Source organism: Athene noctua, chromosome 6 (genome assembly GCF_965140245.1).
Source record: "Athene noctua chromosome 6, bAthNoc1.hap1.1, whole genome shotgun sequence".
NCBI lineage: Eukaryota > Metazoa > Chordata > Aves > Strigiformes > Strigidae > Athene > Athene noctua.
The window spans coordinates 18,460,721-18,486,486 of NC_134042.1; the positions used below are offsets into that span (position 1 = coordinate 18,460,721).

Below are 25,766 nucleotides of genomic sequence, written 5' to 3' on the forward strand. Positions count from 1 at the left end.
AGCAGTCACCTTATCATGTAATGGGAAATGTTTATCCACATTATCAAGATCTAAATTCTCAGAGTATAAATAGGGCTGTATGTCTATTTACTATTATTTAATGAAAAAATCCTTTTAATATCGAGATGTCATTAAGTGCAACACTAATGAGTTCATAGCTACTCAAAAATACTTGCTTGCTACATGTTTATTTTCTCACCTATACAAGCTACATTCTTCAGAGATACTAGAAACTGGTTTGTGTAGACAAGATGAATCTTTAGAAAAAGACATTTCAACACTTCAAACCCAAATATTTTTAACAAAACCAAGGTAAGTATTTAAGATACTAGCATCATTACCTAGGGCTTGTTCTGGAAACAAATATGAATAATACCTTACTGCATTTGATACAAATTTCTGTTTTGATAACAGAGCCCATAATTGATCATTTCTGGATACTATTTAACTGGTTTCTAGCTGTACTTTCAACAGCTTAAAACACTACATGTAGATTGATAGTTTCATAATTTCTCACTCCCAGTCCAAATCTACAAACACATAAGCATATAGTTTTTGATGAAACTTTTGAATACCTTTCCTGCTAAACAGAATCAAAAGCTTTTCTCTAATCTTAGGACCAAACAGCATGGCCTGAGTATATTCATGCTACAGAGCATGTAGCCCCAGTGCCACCATGACCCTGTGACACGATTACTATTCTGTCCATGCCTTTTTTTTCAATTCAAAAAGTAAAATTATGTAAGGACTGCACTACAGTCCATCAGAATCAATTTTTTCTCGAACTTTAAAGCCAATTTAAAAAGTAAATGCTAAAGTTTTTGAACAGCAGATTTGTAGAAGAGAACAACATTATTTACATTCAGTTTCAGATTTTTTTTCTCCCTTTACACAATTACCTGTTCTTCAAAAGAAAGATTTTAAACTTTGATTTTTCATTCCTGACTCACAATCCAAATGATACTAGTCACTTTTTCTTTTTTTTTTTTTCCCCCCCTCCTTCAGTGAAACCTTCCATGGCAAAGGACTGGAGAAGAAAATAAAACAGAACAGAGAAATCTAATACCTTTTCATTCAAGAATGTACAATTCACCAAAGCCTAAGAACCTATAAGCTTGAGCTTAATGTATGTTTAACACTAGCGCTATTAAGATAGAAGAGAGCTACTGTAAACACAGTAAGAGAGCAGCAATCCTAACCAGGTTAGGAGTGTAATTGTTCCAAGCAGACTGGCTGGAGCCACATCTAGGAAGGTGAGTATACTAAAAGGAGGAAACGTGTAATTATGTCACAGTCTTCACGACATACCCTTACATTCCAATGCAGATCTAAACAACCTGAACAAACTAGCAGGGAGCATTCCCTCTCCTAAATTAATTTAATGGTGCCACCAGTTTGATTTTCTTCTCAGATAACTAGGATGCTTTTTGTGAACCCCCTGAGATGTTTTAAATATCTCAGTACTGCACAAAAATCCTAGAAGTTCTACATGTAGCCTGAAGCTGGTTCGTAAAAGTGCTGACAGAAACCTAACTCTTGGGTATATAAAGAAATGACAAGAAACCACCCCAACAAGGAACTTCAATATTTTGATATTCTGTCCCAAAGTACTGAATTTATACAGCTGACTTACAGACTGAGATCTATAGTCCTAATTAAATGGCCACATATCCCGTAAAATATATGGAGAGGCTTGGCACATTAGAATGGAATTGCAATGTAGTGTCAGAAGCAGTACTTGGAGAAAATACAACTAAGGACAGTTTACAAGGAACAATAAGAGAAGAGATAAAAGTTCACTCATTCTTTTTCAGTACAGGCATTTAAGAGGCATCTGGAAGATACCTCCATCAAATACGTCATGTATGGATTTCAAGTTGCTTTGGAACAAATTCCACCTTTCTACTGACAGACACGTTAACATTAATACTGGCATTATGATTCCCATGTATTTTAGGTAAAAGCCATATATCTGAATTCCATTTTCTCTCTAACCTGAGGTATTTCAAAATCCATGCTTCCCTGTGTCCCAGAAAAGTGCTCCAAGTTCTGCGCTATAGGTTCTCCAGCGTAAGGCAATTTCTGCATCTTTTCTGGAAGCTGAGCCAACTCACAAAAAGAAAAACTTACTGGCCAGAGCAAATCAAACTATAAAGGAGTTATAAAGGTATTTTTACAGCATGTAATGTGACTTGTAATGGGCAGGGAGGAAGACTATTTTTAAGGATTACTTTCTTTTTTAATCCACGGAAGTATTTTCAGAAATGGCTGTGCGTACCTTGCAAAAAAGTGAGTGAAGTAAAAATCATGGTTCAGCTGACTGAGCTGTAATGAATTCTAGATACTACAACAAATTAAACATTCCTGAAGACACATGTGCTCAAAGTCTGAGTAACACTGTTCAAAATGGTTTAGGAAGATTTTTAAAAACAATGTTGTTACTTTTTCTTTGCAAATGCAATAGCAGAGCAACCAACTAAATAGCATATGACTAACTTCAAATATCACTCAGGTATAAAGACTTACACAATGAGGCCATTCCAAAATGAGATTAGAGTCATGTTGGAGCACAGAAACAGCAGATGCAGTATAACTCTTACTTAGAACCAGAAGATGATTAAAATATTTGGTCCCTACTCAATAACAAACACAATGAACCATAACAATTTCCACTTCTACATTATTTAAAAAAAAAAACAACTAAAAAATAGCATTTTATGACACAGAAGTAATCTTCAACAGTCCTCTTCAGGGCTGCTTTTTTGAGAACACAGCCTTCTCTACTCTTTCAGTTGGAACCGACAATTACACTTCATCTTGCTGTTGTTGTTTTTCTTGGTCTTTTCTTTGTATTACGAAATATATATTCACCTGTCATTTCTACTTGGACCAGTCATTTGGCTTCATTAATGAAAGGTTAAAAATTGTGCTTAAACAGTAAATCCACAGGAATATCCCAAGAACAAGTGTAAAACCATTAACTGTATTAAAATCATAAGGATCAGAACAGTTTTGGAATCAGTGACAGGATGAGTCCCTATCCAACAGAACTTCTCTTCCAGTCCCTGCTTTGGTCCTTCTAAAAAAGTGCCATGACCTAACAATCTCCTCACATAGGTTGGTGCAGGATCTTGTTTCTTTTATGTCAACAGGGATCTTGTCGCATTCTGTGCAACTTTGTTGTTAATTCATTACAGATTAGCTGTTGCTTATAACTGCATTAGTTGAAGTCTGAAGAAATATGTCCACATGTAACTTCCTTCAACTCCGTTACCAAAGCATCACTGGCTCTACAGTATTCTTCTCCCCAGACTAAACCTGTATTTGTTCCCTGAGCTTTATTCAATATACACTGGATAGATATTCTTCCTAGCTGCATTTCTTCCATCTTTTAATCAGATGTTTTTTGAGGGGCTGACTTCCAACAGCGACTTCCTAAAACTGCAGTAAGATCAAAATTAGATCAAAAAAATCAGATCAAAATCTGCCCTGACAGACCAGTAGGTCACATCTGCAGGCAGCAGAGGGGCGACTGATGGACACAGGATGGGGGACACACAAAAAACCAAAACAAAACAACCTTTTCAGGACAATAAGTGTTTGGAAAATATATTCATACTAACATGAGGCTCAATTCTAGACAGGAAGAAGAGCAGAGACATTTAAAACCTTCTACCAGAAGTGGAAACAAAACAAGGCTTGCCCAGGGGAAGCAAGAGAGCAAGCATAAACAGATCAGGATGCTCATGGCTGTGACATTTTCATATGCATGTGGGTGAAACATTAAGCCAGCCTTAAGTTCTGAGTATTTTATTACCCTTGTTTTCTGAAGGCAAGATGTGAATGTTGAAAGTATTAAGAATTAAGAGAAAATTGTCAAGTATCTTTAAATGCAATAAAGCTCCTCAAAACCAGCCTCAATAAGGCTAAAAAAAGTTCTAAAGGGAACTACAGCAAAGTGAGGAAGGAACTGCAGGTGCACATAGCTGTGCGGGAACACAGGGTACTCTGCTAATAGCACTACGCCTCGCTGAAACGACTGAGTCAGCAGAATTTCTATTTATACGATCTCGTCCTACAACAGTCAAGTCAAGGCAGAAAACTCAGCAGTCCTGCCTCAAGGGAGAAACTGTATGCTTGAGAAAGAACCAGCAGTATGGTATAAGAAGTAATTCTACCTCCTAAGCTAACACAGGAGTCATAAATTATTGGCAGAAAAGAGTAAGTTCTTGATAAAAGTCATTAAGATGGAGGTTTTGTGCTTTCTCCACTTCTCTTTGTTTCCACAATAAGACAGCCCCCACCCCCCCTTCAGAAACCTATTTGGCACACAAGTATCCAAGCAAGTCTTAGTAAACCAATTTAGTTTTCCACAGGTCTGCATGTAGAAATGGCTGAAATCCTACACCCATTTTTCTTTTGTGAGGCTGACTTTTGTGATGCTATTTAAGAATTTAAGACAAGTTTATTACTGTCCTTTTATTTAATGTAGTTGATAAATGAATACTGTCTATGTGTTCATCAAACCAGATCAATTCTTGGACCTGTCAGCTTCATGGTTTCTTCCAATACAAAAACTGTTTTCATATAAAATGGAGATTTCTTGTCATAGCCAACTAATGGAAATCATTACTGAGGTATTCCTTCAGATTTTGTGTTTTTAACAAGTTATCTCATTTCCTAACACTCCTATTAAACACAGTATCATTGGTGTATAAACAGGTTAGCAGGAAGATTTGAGTTTAACCCTGCATTGGAAAAAAACCTGAATAGCAAAACATTTCCCCAAGTGGATGGAAATCTGCAATGAAAAAAATATGTTTTAAAATTTTTAAAAGATCAAAATGCTTAATTCTGGAAGTACATGGTATTAAACCTAAACCAAACAATTGGCTCTGTAGGTATATAAACATTGATATGGTTATCAACATCAGTCTAAGCAGCAGCGTTAGACTGAGACTATAAATTCACTTTCTAGTCTACAAGCAACAATAAGCAAACATCTATTTTTAGGTCCTGTGTAGTTGTAATAGGAACATTAAACGGATGTAAATTGTTACCGTTTTATCCCTGAGTCGTTCTCCATGGATAAGAAAATCAGCACAGCTATTCTCTTCCTGGGGAATGACTTTGAAGACGGTGACACAGCTTAGTCCACCCCCTCCAAGTGGTAACCATCCACCACTTGAGTCATCCCGGGTCATCACCACAGCTCGCACTCGTGCATAACTATTACTGGAAGAGATGCAAAAGAAATAATTAGTTTTCCATAAACGTAAACCAGCTAAGCCTCGTTAAAAAAAACAAACCAAACCAACAAACCCACAACCAAGATCACAATAATTAACACTGCGGAGGTTCAGTCCTTCCATAACAGTCACCTAGAAGAAACCAGGCTAGGAAGACCCTCTAAAAAAAAAAAAATGTTCCTCTGTACTTCTAGCCTTCTTTAGGACTTCTTGGAGCTTATATGCAATTCCTTGTAAAGAAATTTAGCCACACAATATAGTTCCTCAGAGTCAAAAGAGATATTCTTCTAAGAACTTTACAGTGATCTAGCTAGAGACGGCCAGGGGCGGGAAGAGACTAAGAATCAACTCCCAATTTATTTTAGACTAATCATGAAGCCAGTCAGCCACCATGAAATTGCATAGAAAAGAGAACAAGAAAGCAGAAAGAGGTCAGGCCTTCTGCCACTGAAATCTAAACAAGAACAGGCTTCTAGTCAGAAACCCTGCTTCCCTCCCTCCCTCATAACCCGTCCTTTGCAAGGGTAGGTCAGGACACACACACTGTGGGGTTCAACAACAGAACCAGTTACAGCTACTTAAAACCTAATATTTGCAGTGTCTACTAGCTGATTCTCTCCTGTATTCACAGTTTGTAGAAAATTACTTACATTTTACAATTCAACAGCTTTTCCCATCACTTAGCATTTTTATAAAATAAACAAATGGTTATCACTTCATTACTTAAAAGCCAAATTCCTTTTTCAAAGTCTCAGAAAAAGAGGTTCTGGTGATCCCTCTCTCTCTCAGCGTTTATTTATTTCTTTTCAATTAAATGACACATTTTAGTTTTAGTTATGAATTTGCTGCTGAAAATTCAGCAGCAAATGAATTCAGCAGAAAAAAGAATTTGCTGTTGGAAAACCCCATGGTTTACCAAGGATGTTGTAAGATCCTACATTCAATGTATGGTTTACCACATGAATGTAATAGTCCATGAATTAGTATTCCAACACTTCAAAAGAAATAAACTTCATGATATTTTTTGCAACATGTTTCTGACTGAGCATTTAAGCACTTATGCCAGTGATGTCAAATTTAAGAACTGAACAGGAAATATTAGAAGAGGACAAAACTGCTCCTTCTGTATGAAATTATTTGTGATATAACCGTTCAACAAACTGTTGTATTTTAAAATGATCACTGCTTTTTTTTTTTTTCCCCTCAAATGTCCCAAAATAGCTGAAGGTAGGCTTTTTTGCGTAATTAATATATTACGTTCTCACACACACATATGATTCACACATATGATTCACATATATATATATATATATATATATATAAAAAAGAATTTTGCTGCAAGCATCTAAAGCTTAAATACATAACGGTTTGCAAAATGGGAAATAAACCAAGATTATCCAATTTTAGCTTATAGGCAAGTGAACTTGTTTATAGAGACTTTGTTTGCCCCCTCCAAGCAAAAAACCAACCTCCTCCTCCCCCTAAATCTCATCGTTAAAATGACAGTTCAGTCAATGTTTCTCACCATTTCTGTACCAACATCTTTTAGTAACTCTTCCCACACAGCAGATAAATATAATCAAGAAAAATCCAATCCTTCATTGTATGCATCTATCAATTCTAATATCTGCAAATAAAAATGGTTGTATCTTCTTAATAATATCACTGAAAGTTGAATCATTCATTGGTCTCTATCACTGTGTTTCACTCAGAGATAAATTCAGATTGTAGTTGTACACTTCAGACACAGGTGGTCTGTCTCATTTCTCTCAGGTGAAGACCCTTTTCTGACAGAAACTGAGGACACTGGGACTTTCCTCTGAAATAAATATGATGCACCAATTGGTTTAACCTACACACTCTCTTTGCTGTTCTCCATAAATTCAGCTTTAAAGTTATTAATTCTATAGATTTGGTTGTAAATCCAAATATTAAAGCTTTCTTTTGTATAACAGACTGCATCAGAAGTTCAGTTAAGCATCATTCAGGGATATCACAGAACTTCACTTAGGCTACATGAGAAAACTTGAACTTCAACAGATTAACGTTTTCATTTTGTTGTTTTTGTTGTTGGTGGTGGTTTGTTTGGGTTTTTTACTTAATTACACTCCACATTCATTTGCTTTTCAAGAATGGCTAAGGAGATGCAAAGATGGAGGATTAATATCATACCTCAATAGCTTAACTACTTCCACTTGCCAGTTTTCTGTCAGTGTTGTGTTTTTTTTCTCCCCTTCCCTATATTGAAGCACCTAGTTTGGTCTAGTTAACAAACTTGTGTTTTGTTTCAAGATTTTCTAAACCGTTTTAAACAACATTTATTCTTTCAAGTACTTTAGAAACTACTGTCAAATCCACTACGTTAGTGCAAGAGCCAAAATAAAATTTCCCAACAGGTGACATTTAATGAATAACCTCTTAAATCGAAACAAAACAGGTCTTCCAGACAACCACTCTGTAAATCAACTAGACAAACTCATTACTGTACTTGCAACAACGCCAAAGACTAAAAAGAGACTGTTTAGTTTTGTGGGGATTTTTTTTGTTGTTGATTGTTTCTAATATCGTTTTTTATATTTTAAAGGAACTCACAATTGGTAATGATAACCATTTTTAGTAACAATGTAAGCTGGTTTGCAATTAGCCACAAAGCAGCAGCAGGACTTGAGTGATTTCCATTTCCAGAATTCTCTGTAAACAAAACAGCATCTGCTTGTCACACTACTGGTGCTACTGAAACCACCCAGATGTCTTGTATCTCTAAGCGTTATAGCCCCATCTACTCTTGGGATTTTTGGAAACAATTGCTAAACTGCCGGTGTAGCTTAGCTGTGGGAAAAAGGGCAGACAAGGCTCCAGTGTTTTCCGGCACCACCCTTACAGCCCAACATTTTTACCTACTCTTGCATGTTCAGCAGCTCTATCAGCAATAACTAAACAAAAGAAAACCAAACAAATGGCAATCAGTTGAGCATTGCTCTTATGAAACCTTTTACTTAGAGCTACCATAAGCATGTGAAATGTAGCATGAAAAGCAGCACTGCAACAGAGGGCCCAAACCTACTGTATCACATCCAACTGTTCCTGAGACCACTTGATTTTGATTGCGGCCACTGGAAATTCTTGAAGCAAAGGACGGTTTACAGGAAAAGCCAAATTCTGTCCACAGAGGCATGCTGCCACCCAAGAGACAGTGCTGAGCACCAGTGGAGACTGGAGACAACCACATCGGAATCCATCAATTCCTAACAACTATGGTAACAGATCATCCCTCTAACAGCTGAAGTGCCTCGGGTAAGGAGATGAGAGTACAGTATAATTATGCGATTACAATGCATTATAAATTGTGATGAAGCAGAAAAAGAAAAAAAAAAAAAAAAAGGTTCTCTACAGTGTTATTTTCCCCTAGTGGTTAAGAGCTACTGAAGAGTGCAGCATGTGTCTGAACGGTATACCTATAAAATTGAGATGAAATCATTTTAAGATTAGCAAATTAAGATGATTCTTGTACCAAAATCAAGAGTTGGAGTGGGGTGAACTAAGCAGCTGAAGAAAGCATTAGGGGGCAGAAACAAAGGGCTACAAACCATAAGTGGACACGAAAGATGTAAGATTTAGTCCTTGCCTGCCATCAACTTTAAAAGCACCAAGCATTAAAATCTGACCACAGGCTTTAAAGGCTCTCTCCTCCCTCCAAAAGTTGTGTGTTTATATTGTTGTAATGCTCCTGGGCCCAAACTGACTTATGACCTGGATGTCCAAACTGTTGTTCAAGCCCTGCACTGCACTGACCTCGACAGGCTGGAACCTTCAGCTCAGCAACTAATGAACAATCCTGCTTTTGGTGACTGGGGGAAGACAACTGTAATTTCATCACTATGTTTTTTTCGTAAAAAATAAATTATTTTGATAATATGAGGTATTTCTTATGTGTAATATCAAGCAAATTAAAGATACCAAGCGTTATTACAACATTTGTCCTTTCTTCCATTAACAATCCAAAAGAGAATGAAGGTTAAGAATCTCTGCCAAAATATTTTTCCCAGAGAAAAAGGGGAAGAGATGTTGAAGGAGGAAAAAAAACCCCAGCTATCTTCTTGCATTACATTTATTTTAACCCAGTTTCAACAGTATGCAAATCTTCCCTCTCCTAGATTCATACTAAGCATTACCATTCTTTTATTTGTATTGCATCTTGCACATTTCTACTTTAATATAGGACTGAAAAATAATAAACAGTGATCCCAGAACTGTTTATTAAGACAACTGAACTGCAATTGCAAAGCGTTTTTTAATACTATAAAGCTACTACCAACACCATCAAGAAACCTGGATCTTCAAGTGGAATTAAAACCAGAACCATACAAGAAACTGACCCTCTTAGCTTCAGTAAAAATATTTCGCATTGCTGTTTCTTTCAAAGCTGGAAAGCGGACTTGCAGAAAAGGACCTGAGGTTTCAGGTGGACCAAGCTGAACATGAGCCAGCAATGAGCCCTTGCAGCAAAGCAGGCCAACGGTGTCCTGTGCCGCATTAGGAGAAGCGTTGCCAGCAGGTCGAGGGAGGTGATCCTTCCTCTCTACTCAGCACTGGTGAGGGCACAACGGGAGTGCTGTGTCCAGGGCTGGGCTCCCCAGTACAAGAGTCATATGGAGCTACTGGAGGGAGTCCAGCCAAGGTCACTAAGATGATTACGGAACTGGAGTATCTGTCATATGAGGGAAAGCTGAGAGAGCTGGGGCTGTTTAGCCTGGAGAAGGGAAGACTTGGGGGTATCTTATCAATGTATATAAATACCTGAATGGAGGCTGCAAAGAGGATGGAGCCAGGCTCTTTTCAGTGGTGCCCAGTGACAGGACCAGACGCAATGAGCACACACTGAAACACAGGAGGTTCCATTTCAACATCAGGAAATACTTTTTCACTGTGAGAGTGCCTGAGCACTGGAAGATGTTGCCCAGTGAAGTTGTGGAGTCTCCAACCTTGGAGAGGTTCAAAAGCCGTCCAGACATAGTCCTGGGTAACCTGCTTTAGTTGGTTAGGTGGTCCTCCTTGAGCAGGGGGAGTGGACAAAATCACCTCCAGAGGTCCCTTCCAACCTCAGTTATTCTGTGATTCTTTGATTTAATATCATATTTCAAAGCACAGTAATTTCAATAAAATGCAGCTTTACAACTATAACTAATGTGGGTTCATTTACGAGAATTCATGATACTTTGAAGTAAGAGTTGTCACTGTGCACAACTGCTATTTAAATACTTCTGACAAGGCTAAGGAAAAAAAAAAAAGGCATTCTGAAAAATCGTGACACACTCTGCTATGAAATTACACTATCTTTGCTGGCACAAAAGTAACAGCTCCAGGCTGATCTTTGAATGTGAACTGGTCATGGATCAAGGCTCTTTACCTTTGACTGGCACTTTACACACGTACTTTAACCCCTCCAACTTCTGCTGCAATATACTTATATGTTTGTAGCCTCACCCAAAGAGTATACATGAACCACACTTGTCTTTTTATGGCTCTTATTATCCAAACAGCTTAGGAGAAGATTTTACAATTCCCAACTAGAGAAGTGCTTTTGAGTACAACCATGCCTGGAGTACCAAAGGTAATACCAGATCACTGAGTTGAAGTCTATTTTACTTGCAGATAACATTTGTTGAGTATTGACTCAATGTAGAAAAAAAAAAATTTCACCAGTATCACATGAACATATCAGTACACTACTGATGATATGAAGCCCTTTGTTACTAAGGTTTAGAGAATGACTACCACTGGCACAAAACATTAATGACTTATCTACAACAGAAGGAGATGCAAATATAGCACGAGTACTAAAGAAGACATAATTTACATCAAGAAAACATATGACAGCACATCCCATTAATTTCTGTGAAAAGGAAACTGCTGTATATATATTTTTTGCCATAATAACAACTATTATATGAGGCTCTGCTTGACACGTCTGTTACATTTCTCCTCTCAAAATTACACCAGCAAATCAGAATATACACCAAACTATTATGCTGGTAAAAGGCAAAACTTTGCAGACTCTCCTTTAAGAGAGAGGCAAAAGGTATTCTTCACAGGAAAAACAGGAGGTACATCAACGATGCATGGCTACTATACCTAGGAAATTTACTTTTGTGAGGAGTGTAGCAAGAAAAAGACATAGATTTCCAGGAGGAACTACAGACAAATGCTGTTACATTTAGGATACCCTCACTGATTTACTGAAGAGCTTTGGATTTTGCCAAAAAAGCTGAATAAGACATTCCTGCTTGAAAAAAAAAACCCCAAAACAACAACAAAAAAAAAATCCCAAAAGCAGAAGCCTGAACTACCAAGTAAAATGGCTTGAACCCAAAATGGCAGAAGAAAAAAAGCTATGTGGGAAACTGTATTGCATAAGGAAAGGATAACTGGTATTCTGAGAGAGCCAAAAATACTTGGTTATACAATTATTATTTAGCAGGAGGGGCTTGTAAAACAAGGTGTTTGACAGTGCACCTACAATTCAAAAGGGAGAGATACAAATGAACAAGTGTCCAGAAGAGGAAACTATTAATATGGTATATTGCTGTTATGAAGTGTTGTCTTGGACACACATCAGAGAAAAAAAAATTTAAAATAGCAGCATTAGAACTACATTCCTATTTGAATACAGACAACATAAGATTTGTGACCATGTAAAGTAACCAATAGTGCAAGGAAGAATGGCTACTATGGCAAGAGCTTTTGCAAAGCACAAGAGCACATGAAGAAACGGGAAGTTGATAAAGATTTGAAAACCATGAAAATTACAGACACTTGACATTTCCATGAATAATATTTTAGCCCTGCTCTCCAGCACCACCTCTTGTTTAATAATTGTAGCTAGTTTCTATTACTTCTGTATGTCATCCATGAGGATTGGTTAAATGAAGTAGTATTTTAGCAGATTAAAGGAAATCACGACACATACTCTTTTAAACTGCCTTCTGGAGGCCTATATTTTCATAATAGTATGGATTCTGAAATACCACCTGGTCAAGGCATATTACTTAGCAAATTGCATCTGATATCAGATACACAAGCAAATAAACCCCCCCAACTTATTTTTCTTTCTACCATTCCCCACAGAAGTTAAAAAGAACCAAAGTAACAATCAAAGATGGGTCCACAGGTTTTGGACATGTGTACCCGAACCAAAAGAACAGTATATAGTATGCAGTTCCCCTTTGTAAGAGTTGGTGGGATGAGCTGGACATGGCAGATATTTTTTAATGACTTCCCAGATGCCTGCTTAACAGAGGACTTGTACCAGGGACTCCTGGACTACATGTCATGCAATTCCAGGCAGATGCCATAACAGAATTTCAGTGTTCAGATCTTGCTATTCATATGACCCCCATGTTTAATGGCTTCCTCCAGAAAACCCTAAATTTGCCCCATTCTTACAAGCTGACAGCCATGAACTCTAGAAATATCCACTCTTCATCCCAGCGCAGCTTCTCCTATCTCTGTATTCTCATAGTTTTTCTTCTTCCTTACCCCGGAATTTCTGAAGATCCAGAGGAATCTCTTCACTCCATTTATAGCACAGAACTGGCTGTACCTCTTCTAATTTTGTGAAATCACTATTTGTTTCTTATCAAGTAGCAATCACGCTATTGGGCACTGATGCCATGTATTAATTGTGACTCGCTTACCATGGAAACATGTAGATAAAGATAAAAAAGCCCACAAACAAAATAGGAGTTAATTTTTTAGCTCAGAAAAGTTACCATTTCTTTCCAACCATGCAAAAACAGAGGAACATCTAAAGAAACAATGGAAGACAAGCTTTTAATTTTCTCCAGCACTTCAGCAAACTTAGGACAAGCACAAGTTTGTAGCCTAAGGCAGATTCCACTGAAACTAAGACAACTTGACACTTCCAGTAAATGTCAGACAACATTCATCCAGTCCAGAAGGATTTTTTTTTTTTTTTTAATTAAGCTTACAGATTCAGTTGTGTCTTATTTTCCTTGGAATAGCAATAAGTACTACAGTTTATAATACATAATATAAGGGAAGTTTTTCAGGTAATAGTTATATCTGAACAAGTCAGAATTCTCTCTTCTCTCGGGGCCATTTTCCTCCAGTCTTACATACTCACAAAGTCTCTGAGTTTCACTCAGGTATGCAAGTATAATTAGATCACCCTCACAGTCATCTAGCCATAAAGATTAAGGATGGCAGAACTTTAGAGACCCTATTAACAGGAGATGTGATGCATTAATCAACAAGTCATTTTGCAATAAAGTTCTTGACCACTAAAATAAGATGAAGGTAACTCATACATTGAAAGAAGACCATAATAAGGTTCCTTACAAACAATTTTAGCTACTCTAAGAAGGTATGACAGGCTGTACTGAATATGTCATTTTTGAACAAGCACCCGTGTCTTTTTTATTCCACTGCTCCTTGCATTTAAGACAGTGCTTCACAAATGTTCAAAAAGCTATTATTATTCTATCGCACGTAAAAACTTATTTAGCAAAAATAAAGGACAAATCAAGTAGACCCTGCTATATTTGCTCCAACACACCTGAGAACTTTGTCTCAGATTTTATATTTACTACGCCTGAATTTCTTTCAGCTTGTTCGGGACTATACATTCTTTGGGACAGGGACCATCTGTAATGAACGTAATTCAATAAAGACATGAGTGCATGTTGGTATACAGAGCTTAGCTGGTGAGCTGCTACATACTCTTAAACTTTTTGCAATACATTTATGGAAGAAAATAGCAACAGTCTCACTGAGCTTACTCACTACCTCAAGCAACACTTGGTATTAGGCAGGCAACCACAAAATCTATGTTTTGATCTTGTCACATCAAAAAAAACTTATAAAAGGTCCAGATCATTCCTAGCATGCATTTCCCACTTAACCTGCATAGAAAAGGAACAGAACCTGAAACCAAATGAAGCATATCTACACTTATAAAAATAATCTTCCTTTAACTGTCTTGCTGAGATGTGAGATTGCTAATGAATGTTTTGTAAGAAATAGGGTTTTTAAACTATGTGAATTAAAACTGTAGTATCATTTGTTGATATTGTTAAATCTAAAGCTTGTCTCAACATTCACATTGACATGGCTTTTCAAGGACTTTAACCTGCTCATATGAAAAAGTGATCTTGCAAAGTAAATTATATTCTAGGAAAATCCCTAACACTAAATTGTTCTTTTTAACATATGACAAAAAAAGCCCAACATCCAAAATGTTTTGTTCAAACACACATAAATGGACAAATTATGAATGTTCACACTAACAAAACAGAAAGACTACAAGCCAAACTGCAAAATGCTTAACAAATAGCACCAAAATCAGAGTAAAAAATAAAATCTGAACATGCCTTAAGGAAGATAGCCTGTGAACTTGCAAATCCATTTTAAAGGTCTATGTTCAGTGACCGAAAGGAAGTTACCATTCCCTTGCTATGCAGCACCACACTTTGTGGTTTGAATCAGTCTTTCTGTAGTTTTAACAAACCATAAGTATTTGGGATAGAGGAAATGAACCGAGACAGACAAGTGAAAGACAAATGCAGAGACTCCTAATACAAAAAATCCATCAAAAGAGAAGAAACAAATGATGAACTAGATTACACAAAATGTTTTAATGGTATGTCCTTCATATTTGCAATACATCAGCATAAACACTGTGACTTACATAGCCAATGTATAACTGTATGTTCTATGTTTGATAAACTCAGTAATAATTAGCATCCCAGCCAGCAGTCTCAAGCATAGAAATAGTGATTCACAAGTCCTAAGGTCAGAAAACATAGGAATGTTAATAGTGAATCAAAAAGTATAACTAAGCCTTGTGTAACTACATTCCCCGCTTCAACTACTGCTAAAGTAATACTTTTTACAAGTTTCTACAAAAAGCTGTATGTAATGAATACGTGGGTCAGCATAAATGTAACGGAGCAAAACAGCACACTAAAAGGCCTCTCACTTCAAAAGGAAGATTATTTAAATTGTATTATTTGCTGCTATTCCAGAAGAAAAGCTTAGAAATTTGTAACCAACAGCACAGAAGAATAAAAAGTATACATGCATCCCCCCACACAAAATAAGTAACAAAACAAAATAAGAATACATTCACACTTCCTAAATGATGGCTAGTCATGAGAACTCCTACAATAATCACTGAATCTCTTTGTCTACTGAGCAAATGAAAAGGGATTCACCAGCTACATTTACCTTGTTTTGGCAATAACAAAGTCCTGAAGGGTTACAATACTGAGATCATGAGATGATTTAGTGTTATGATTACATCTCGTTGCTTCCTCTTTGGACTTTTCAAAACCATTAATACCATTAGAAGTTATGGGTCTGGGGTGGGACTTCACCATAAGGAGGAAGTTCTGAGAAGGGTGCTGGAGATAGCTAAGTGAAACTGCACAAAATATATGAATATCAAGAAAGCAAGTGCAACATGACACAACGCAAGTTTAAAACCATTTTTAGACAGTAGAATCCAAGCAAGGAGTAAAAGAAAGGTATTTCTGCTCCAGTCAGTCTATGAGACAAAAAATGTCATGTAGGAAATAGGCAGATATTTTTTGGTGCAGCCCTGACATATATGTTGCACTAGGTAAAACAGACTGCTACACACCCAAAAAATGTTTTAAGCAGCTATTTTCCACTTGTTACACAAAATATTATCTAATAAAATAGTTTATAAAATACAGTATCAAGTACAAAATTGAAAAGTCTAAGTCAATGAAATATAAACTGTTCACAAATATTTGTGTTCTCGTATTTAACACGACTGAAAAAGAAACCTGAGTGCATAATGAAGAAATACAAACAGAAAATTAAATATCTCTGCTTAGAGAAACAGAAGATAACATTATATATTCAATAAATGTAAGGAGACATTAAAGCGGTTGAATGGACTAATAGATGTAGATGGTGAAGATCCAACTCAAGAAACAGGAATTTAAATTTGGCCGTTTCATTCATACACAGTGTGTTTTGTTATGGACTTGTGCTCTTATTCCAGCAACAGAAGGACCTTCTCTATTCATATCTCAAGCACAGGGTCTACTATTAAAACAGTAAGAATTACAAATAATTTTCCTTTATTATAAGTAAGTATTGATTTTGAGTACTTTTATCTGCAACAAGGCTGTCTAAATAATCCCAGTAAACCAGAAGTCATTAACTGCTTTACTAGCTAGAGAAAGGCAAGCAGCATTTTATTAAGCATCCTGAAAAGCCAGATCAAAAGACCAATAACATATTATAAGTAACTTTAGTGATGCTAACAAACAATCTCTAATTTTTAAGCCAAATTTTTCACTATTTAGGAATTTAAGACTAAAGTACTGGCTGTATCATAAAAGTTCATCTGACAGAATTTTGTAGACTTTGGTCACAACCCAACATTGGGAATGCTTTCATTAAGTATGATGTTTACATACAGGATGTACAATAATGTTTTTGAGGGCTCTGCTTCCTGAATTTGGTTGCTCAAAAAGTTATTGTGTTTGAAGGGAAGAAAGAATACTCCCAAGTCATGCAGTAATTCCTAGATAGAATTAATCTGTCTGTAGCTTTTATCAATTTCTCACATTGTTATTAAAGATATTATTGTTAAAAATTTATTGACTAAAAGAAAAAAAATCGAGAACAATGATTGAGTCAAAGTATTCTAGAACCATCACTCTGCAATTTTAACTACCTGGTAACTGAAGTGGCTCATCCTTGTTTTCTTTACCTATATGTTGACTGGGAAGTGCTGTGTGACCAATACTCAAAACAACCATCTATTTGAGGCATTTTTACAAAAGAATGAGTAAAAAAACAATATTGACTATTCCACATAAAAAGCTGATGTTTAAAGAAAAATAGCTGACACAGTTGTTTCTTTAGAAAGCACAAAAAAGAAACGATTGCCCAACAGTTATTTAAGGGGAAGAAAGGGGAGCTAAAAATGCCAGAACTCAAGTAACAAAGATGAAGTAATAGACGTTTCAAAAGTCAGTTACATGAAAAGATGGGGGGGCAGGGACGACACGGACGGGACTTGCATAAATTCTTCCCTATTAAGTAAATAACATTTAAAAAAAAAAAAGAAAAAACGAGCAGGTATGAGAAGAATAGGAGAGAGATAGAGAGAAGAGCATCTCCATCTCCTTTTCCCACACAAGTAACAGACACACTAAGAATAAAACTGGGTGCCCTTCTTCAATATGTGCAGCACAAAGTATTTGGTTTTAACTGCACAAAAAAGCATTATGAAAATGCATCACTGTTAAGCATGCAATTCTTATGCTACAGCTTTCTGTAACACACCGATATTTTTTCTCTATTAAAAGAGAAGTATAAAATCTTGTAACTAAATCTAAAATAGTAAAAATTTGGTTAGATTGGTTCCAATAAAAAAGAACATCGTAAAACACTGAGATTTTTCATTTTTAACTGTATATGGATTCAGTATTTTCCAGCAAATACAAGCTCTTGTGTTACATCTGTATCATATTAATAGCTTTAAGTAACACAGGTGGAAAACTGCTAGGGATCATAAGGACTGGGAAGAAAGGTTCTAAGAAGCATTTCCACAGTGAGTAAGCAGAGACATATGAAAACGCACAGCAATCAGATTTCTTCTTATCTTTCCTGTAACCACTTTCTGCAACCTGATTTCAGGAGGTCTTTTAATGGAGACTGGCAAGCGAATAGAAAACTACTGACAGTGCTACACTATCTTCTACTAACAAGTCCAAGGCAACTTTCACACCTGCACTACCATTATTGTTACAAGCATTTTAATGTAATATGATCTGGCACTGTTGCCAGAAGTACTCTCCCCATTCTTCTCTTGCCCTGATCATTTACTCCTGCCACGCACTTTCTCCCCTGCTTCTGCAACTCTGCAGCGATCAACACTGGGAAGCTGATGTGAAACAAGAGTAACCCAGAAGAACAGCTATCTTCAATCCAGAACAACCTTAATCAGTAAATGACTGATTTTAGTCACAAGGCTATGTCATAACTGCTTAAAGTGGTTCTGTAGATACGATACTTCAACACAAGTTCCAAAGCAGTGTCTGAACACGCATACGAGTGTTTGCTTCACCATCAGCAACTGCAGCCAAACTTTCATTCACATAAGCCTGTATGGATCAGGAAACCAAGGGGTCAGTCACATTGCAGCTCAGTTGGAGGTTGACTGCTTCTCTACATTACAGACATATTTTGAGATTAAACCACAACTAGCAATATGAGAATCTGTTATTTAAGTCTCAAAGATGTGCACATTTGATCTCTTTCTGCAGTATCAGCATAACTTGTCTTAATTTTTCCTTTTTTTTTTTTTTTGCTTCATGTGTGTGAAATGATGAGCACCAAATGTGTAATAAAGTTATGAACAGTTTTCTTCCTCCCAAGAAGTGTACATTTTCTTTTTCTAAATTCTCGCTGTGAGAGGTTTTGGCCCTCTTTGTATTTAGTAAAGCCCAGTTTACATGCTAACAAAACAAACTGAATTTCCTTTATGTAATGACTGAATACACAAAGGCAAAGCCCTCTTGATTCCAGAAGATGCAAGGGGATTAACTCTGGTAGCGCAGAAAACAGATATTCTGAACACTACAAAAAGTTTCTCCCACAATGTGGTGAAAACTGAGATGCAGAGAAACCACATTTTTCAAGAAATACAACTGAAAATATATCATAAGATGAGAATCAATTATAAGCACATGTAACCTGCATACAGCTTTTTATTCTGATATCATTATTCCATGTAAAACCTAGTATTTTCAACAGAGAGATAAAAGAAATGAGCACTATCTTCTGCAGACTGAAACACTGATAGAGTGTACCTGGCCAACTTTTACACTCATAAACCAGTATTTTTAGAATATAGTAACACTAAAGATTGTAGTTGGACTGTATGAATTTGGAAGTCTGTAATAAGACTCAGCAAACTGTAGCAAGACTCAGCAAGGGTTAAGAGTACTCAGTCTGGATCTTTTTACTGGAAAGGAGTTATAGCAACCTCTATTTGGAAGACGTTTAATATATACCAAAAAAATGTGATTTGTCTGAAGTGATTCATCAGCTCGCTTTCACTGATGCACAGTCACCAATATGCAAGGAAATATCACCCCAAGAAAGTTTTAAAATAGAAAAGTAGCCTTTAAGAACAACCTAGAAAAATTTCTTTGACAACTGAACCTTTTCTGCTAGAAAACATTTATTCATTTTAAGGAATAACAAACATCAATGAAGTGACTATACTGTTAACTGACTATTTGTAATGGAGACTCTTTAAATTTTAATTGAGGCTAGTCAATTTACTGGTACAACACTTTTTCCAAACTGCGGTATTGGCATCATGAACCATTGTTGCTTGTTACGAGTTGTTTTTTTTTTTAGTTTGTGCTCCTCCATTATTATGCCAAGCACATAAGGCAGAGGAAATACAAATCTTCCCTCTTCAAAAGAGGAAGAAGGCAAAAAAATGCATGAAAACCCTTCAAGTTTTGCAGCTATTCATCCTTTAATAAGGATCATTATCTACAGAAGATTATTTGGTATTTGTTGAGAATGCAAGGAAATGTAACATCCATGAATTTCAAGATTTAAACACTGGGTTCCAGTACACTGGCACTCAGAAGAAAAACAGCTTCCAGATTACGCTCGTGCAAGCATTTTGACACAGACAGACGATGCATCGCCACGAGACAAATTAAAGGGCGATGCTCCATTGAACAGTTATATGATACGAGTACAGTATACTATGTACAGCACAAATGCTACATAGGTCTCTCATTTTATAAACTCCTTATTAATCGCAAGGTTTTATTCATAGGAGATGTCTAAACAGTCATACATGTAGATTTCTACCAGTGATTCAGCATCTGTAGGTCTGCCACAAAAATTATTTGGTTTTGTGAGATAATGGAAGGCAACTAAACCTACTCACCATAACCCAGCCTGAATCCCTACCCCTTTCTTGTCCTTCAGACTTGAGGCACAATTCTGCTATTTCCTTCATGTTAACTCAGACCAGTATGCACTGTGAAGTGAGCTGGTTGTGCAACCGAAACAGAAAATCTACCAGCCGAAAAAGACTGTTGTGACAGATCAGTGCCCCAAATCACCAGCAGTCCTGTGCCCCTTAGTTCTAAGGCCAAGGCTTCGCAGGTGTATGGAAACTATCCCTTTCAGTGGCAGCCCAAAACTACATTTCATCATTAGAAATGCAGATTTACACAATTATTTAGCTAAACTATTCTTTGGCGGGGTGGGGTGGGATGGGATGGGGTGGGGGGTGGGAATGGGGATGGGACTGGACAGACACAGGATGACACACATTTAGATATAAATTAATCTTTAATCCAGGAAAGCCATAAAATTTGTTCTCTAGTCCATACACAAATTTTATTTCTAAATAGTTTGCTTTTTTGTTTGGTTGTTTTGTTTACTGCTTTAACTCTGGGAAACTGATGACCAGTAATGTAGCTGTTTGCCTAACATAAAAATCCATTTGTTCCTCCTGTACAGTATGGGAACAAACAGATTAAATTACCCCTTTGCTTTAAGAGACCCAGAAACCAAGAAAAATATTTTGTTGCATTTGACATATTTCTATCACTGTAGATCTATTATACACACATTTCCACCATCAGGTGTAAATCTTAGGAGTCTCATTCAGTCAGGATACTGCTACAGTATTGTCTTACAGATATAACCAGTAGTGCTTCCATTCAGTTGTACATAAAGTTTAACAAAAATATTAATGAAAAAGAAAAATAATCAAGCCATTAACTTCACACAATTAGAGGCTAAGAGCATCACAGCCTTGTTTCATATGTGAAATACATACTTTTATCATTCTAATTTGAAATTAGACCTATAAGTTTATTTATGCATTTACTCCTGATCCTCATGTTCCAGCTTCCCAAGCAGCAGTTACACGGTTAAAACCCAATGCCTATTAGAATAAACTTCTGGTGGGAAGTGCTAAGAATTCACCCCACTGCCTACCAATCTATCCAGAAATCTGTTCTCACTCCTACTTCCTCCTGTCTGTTCCTTTCTGAAACAGCAGTAGGGGGGTTGGGAGTTTGCCTTTCCTCTACTGGATCACAGTTGTGTACATGAACTATACCGGACCATATGGCAATCTCTTTCAATTCGTAAGAGGCAAAACAAGCTCCCTCCCAACTCAATCCAAAGAGATCCAGGTAAGCGAGAAACTCTACAGATACCAGTGTTCACATCTCCATGTTCAACAGAGACCAGTTACTAAATTCTGCTAATATATTAAAGAAACAAGTAGGAACGATAGAAAATGTTGCTTCAAGGATAAGAGCAGCCCCGCGCATACTCACTCAGGCATTCACAGTGTGCTGCGGCTTCTCTCTCCACCATACACACACCTAGCCAGCTCCCATGCAACTTTGAGTTGTCCGAAGAAAAAACAAAGACTCGGATGCATTATTCAGCATACAGGAAGGCTTTGACATAAAGAAAATTACTGTATTGAAGGAAAAACAGGGACTGTTTAATGAGTAATGCATGCAGAGGATAAGCCCACTTGTAGAAGAGTGAAAGTGAAGAGGAGAAAGGTTGAAAGCTGAAGAGAAACCTCCATAGCTGCCTGAAGCTGCCAGGCGGAGACAGGCCAACAAGAAATGTAGTAGAGATGGATTTTCCTTCTGTGAGGGGAAAACATTAAAGTTTTATTGAACACTAAAGTGCAAAAATCCAACAGGAAAACAACCCTAAGACACAGCACCTCAGGAGAAATTCCACTACTCACTCTCAGCGAACAGCGGGTAAGTTTCTCACAAGAGCCCAACCTTTGGATACACGAAGTTGTGTTTAGCTCTTAAGTAAAACTGAGACTGTCTGATCATATATACTGGAATAGGATCTTGCTCATTTCCTTTTCTGGAAAGTTAAAACAGATTTTTACAGAGACATTATTTTCAATCCTACAAAATAATGATTGCATTTTACAACAGCTTTTAGCCCAGCAACCTAGTTCTTGTCTAAAAGAGTACAGAACTTTGTCTACATTTCCATACTAAGTTTTAGGGAACATGACTTATGTGAACATGCAAGGAACCACAGAAAATAGCTCCCTCAGCTGGAGCTGCATAATTTTTACTTTTTAATTTAATTCAACTAGCAGAGTCATTAAGTGTGTAACTAAATTGTATTTGTACAGTAATCTAATTTTCTTATTTTAACTTTATTGTTCACTACTGTGTTCTGAAACTCTTTGCTACCACATATAGCTTACTGAGAATAACAAGAAGCAACTATATCAGAGGGAGAAGGGAACAAACCGAAAGCAGCATGGGCATTGCCAATTACCTGCCCTAAAGAAACACAAAAAACACCACAGACCACTGCCAACCAGTTGGAGATACATGCAGGATCTGCCTATATTAAAACATAACTACAATAAAAAAAAAAAAAAAAACAAAACCAACACACTAGACCATGATGCTTGCCATTGCATCATTGCTTCTTCAACCTTAATATTGTACACTATGTGGAGACAGACAATTGGCCACATAGGATGAGATTGAATAATATTGAACCTAACACCTACAGGTGTTAATGCACCTGCAATCTTCAGATTCATGACATTTGATATACTAATACCAGAACTGTTATTGTAAAGAACCATTCACTCCTCATGTTAAGGTTAAATATTCATCCATCTCAATTTAAGAGATTTGAACATTTCTCTCTGTCCACACTTCGTAAAAAAAAAAAAAAAAAAAGGCATAAGCAATTCAAGAAATAAGGAATAAGGTGGCCTAAGAGGAAGAGGAAGCCTGACCACATCTGTATTTGCAGTAGAGAGAAAAAGTTATCCTTTACTGAAACACTGCTCTAGACATGACTAAAAATTGTCAGTTCCGCAATAACGAAGGAAAGACAATTTTCTTTTCATTGATAAGCAGCTATGAAAAGCAGGCATCTTTGTATTTTCTTGGTGTTGCTCTATGTCATAATTGTATGTTATGAAAACAAAACATCCAAAAACCTTAAGGGTTCAAATGTTACCACGACAAAGTCAAAAGGTTGTAATAATAACTCTCCCTCACTTAAGCCTTACAACAAACACTGGCAAGGGGATGACAAAGATGCCACTAGCCTATCACATTTTCAACCTTCAGAAGACAGCTGTAAGGAAACCAGCCAGCCAACCAAAAATAAATTTTTAAATGTTCACAAAAACCCAAACACACCCATCTTTGAAAGAAACTTCAAAATCTGTGTTTAACAGCAATGACTTAAAATACTAAATAGTCTAAAAGTTAAAGTACAAAATCTTAGAAGTCCTACAGGGCGCTATAGATTGTAGAAAGCTCACAATCTCTTCAGGAACAAGGTTCTCTAATTCACACCACAATAATTTAAGGTTCAGTTAGTGTCAAGCACCATTATTTCTTAAGGGCTTTTCTCAGACAGATTGTATGTCAAATAGATTTAACCCCAGAGATGTAACATGATCTTATAATAGTTATGACTAAATTACAAGTTTTAAAGTAGACAGCCATCAAAGTAAGGAGAACAGGCAATCGTGGATTCAGGAAATGTACATTCCCCCATAGTCAGCTAATGGCAACTTTAATAGGATGTGATGGATTTTTCTCCACCAGGAGAAAACACTGCCTGCATTTCTGCTTCAACAACCCACGCCAGCTGACTAATGGAGTTATATTTTTGTCTCATATGAGGATGGTTACTTGCCCATCCTCTAGCAGTTGCAGAATGAAACATTAACAGCAGCTGTGGGGCGAACAGAAAAGCTGCTCTATTTGGTAGCCAAGATCCAAAGTACAGGCCTTTTCCCTAGAACAGTGGAGCTCATTTTCTGCCACAGGGTGACGAAAAGACACAGCACAGAACAAGGCCACTTTTAGGGCTTAAAGTAGCTAACTGAAGATGCTTTTAAGGAATAATAAATCATCATGGGGAGGAAAAGTAAAGGATTCACAGAAATTAAAAATAGGGTTATTGGGCAGATAAGAACCCTTGGGAGCTTAGAAGTTGTTAGAAAGAAATACTGGTGGATCAAAACAGGTTTCTTAAAACAACTCTTATCAAATACTATTAAATGTAAAACCTCTTTACTTTGGCATAATAACAATCCTAATCAGAACAGACCAATCCAAAGAAACACTTCTGCCACACTACTGAATAATCAGCATATGCCTGCAACTAGAAACATCTTTTTATGCAAGCACTTGGGCTTCAGTCCTGCAAAAATTTAAATATATCACTCTGAGTAGACCTACAGATCTCTGTGGAAGTCTGTAGAGTTTATCACACACATAAAAGCTAACACATATTTATAAGTCTTGCAGGATAATTGCTTTTGGCAGAATATAAATAACGTTGTTCTAATGTGTTTCAGCATCATGGTCTCCTGCCTTAAGAACCAGGCATTCTGGTGAAGCCTGTCATTCTTCATATAAAGAGTGGCAGCTGCATAGCCCACAGAGACATTTAAACTTCTCTTTGCATTTCCTTTAAAGTTTCAGAATAGTGTTTGGGCATTCTTTAAAAGTAGCAAGAAAGCTAACAAGCAAAGCTGATAAAAATTGCCTAGAAATGCTTTCTTACTAGTGCCATGGATACCACTGGTAGGGCTGGAAGCAATTCTTATACAAACTATCTATAGCTTCCCACACTTCTAAACAGTACATCAATTAGGCTGTGGAGTTCACTAGGTGTTTTTCCAGAAACGAGTGCACTGGGGGACAAGACAGTAACCCAACATGAGAAGCAGTCTTAATAAAGGATTCTTATGTTCACTGTACAATACTTCAATGAAAAAACTTAAAGATCTGCTACAAGAAGAACTTTCAAATAGCAAGACAGGCATCTGAAATAATTTTAGAAACTTAATGCCAGTAGTTTGCCTAATTGACTTTTAAATGCATACCTAAAACTAGGCCCTAGATTTCTTTCCTTGTCAGTCTTTATCTTTTCAGCATTGTCTTACTGTCTCCATTGCCTTTCATTTTAACATCTAGCAAGGATAAACTTGAGCAAAGAAAAAAAACTTTGGTTAACTGTCAATGCCATTGAACATTAAAAGAATGGTATATATCACCTCCTGCAGTCACTACTGCTTCTGCAAGCCCCAGCTGGAACAGCAGATCTGTCTTGGCAGAAGGCCCAGCCCTAATAAGGGGAAAGGAATTAATATATTTTGTAGACATAGGTAGCTCTTACAGCAGGTTTACTTTTGCCCTTCCACACACCCCCTGCCTTATTTTCATTCGATACCCTCATCTCTCTAATCCCACCTTGAAAAAACAAGACTGATGATACATCATCAAGATTTTACAGCTGAGAAAGCACTGAATGCAACAAGAACAGCCCTGGTTTAATTTGCTTCTAAAACTGTATACAAGAAGTCCAACCACACTAACAGCAATGAGGGGGGAAAAGTAATTTATAATGTCCAGCAGCTCTCTCAAACCC

General features: G+C 36.8%; 1 protein-coding gene across 1 annotated transcript in view; it reads right to left on the reverse strand.

Annotated features, from left to right (window-relative positions):
• Positions 1–25,766, reverse strand: part of SPRED1 (sprouty related EVH1 domain containing 1) — a 64,697-nt gene that overhangs the window by 24,324 nt on the left and 14,607 nt on the right. Inside the window, exon 2 of the mRNA XM_074909793.1 lies at positions 5,061–5,235. Within this exon, the coding sequence (XP_074765894.1) occupies positions 5,061–5,235 (175 nt within the window). The remainder of the gene's footprint in view (positions 1–5,060; positions 5,236–25,766) is intronic.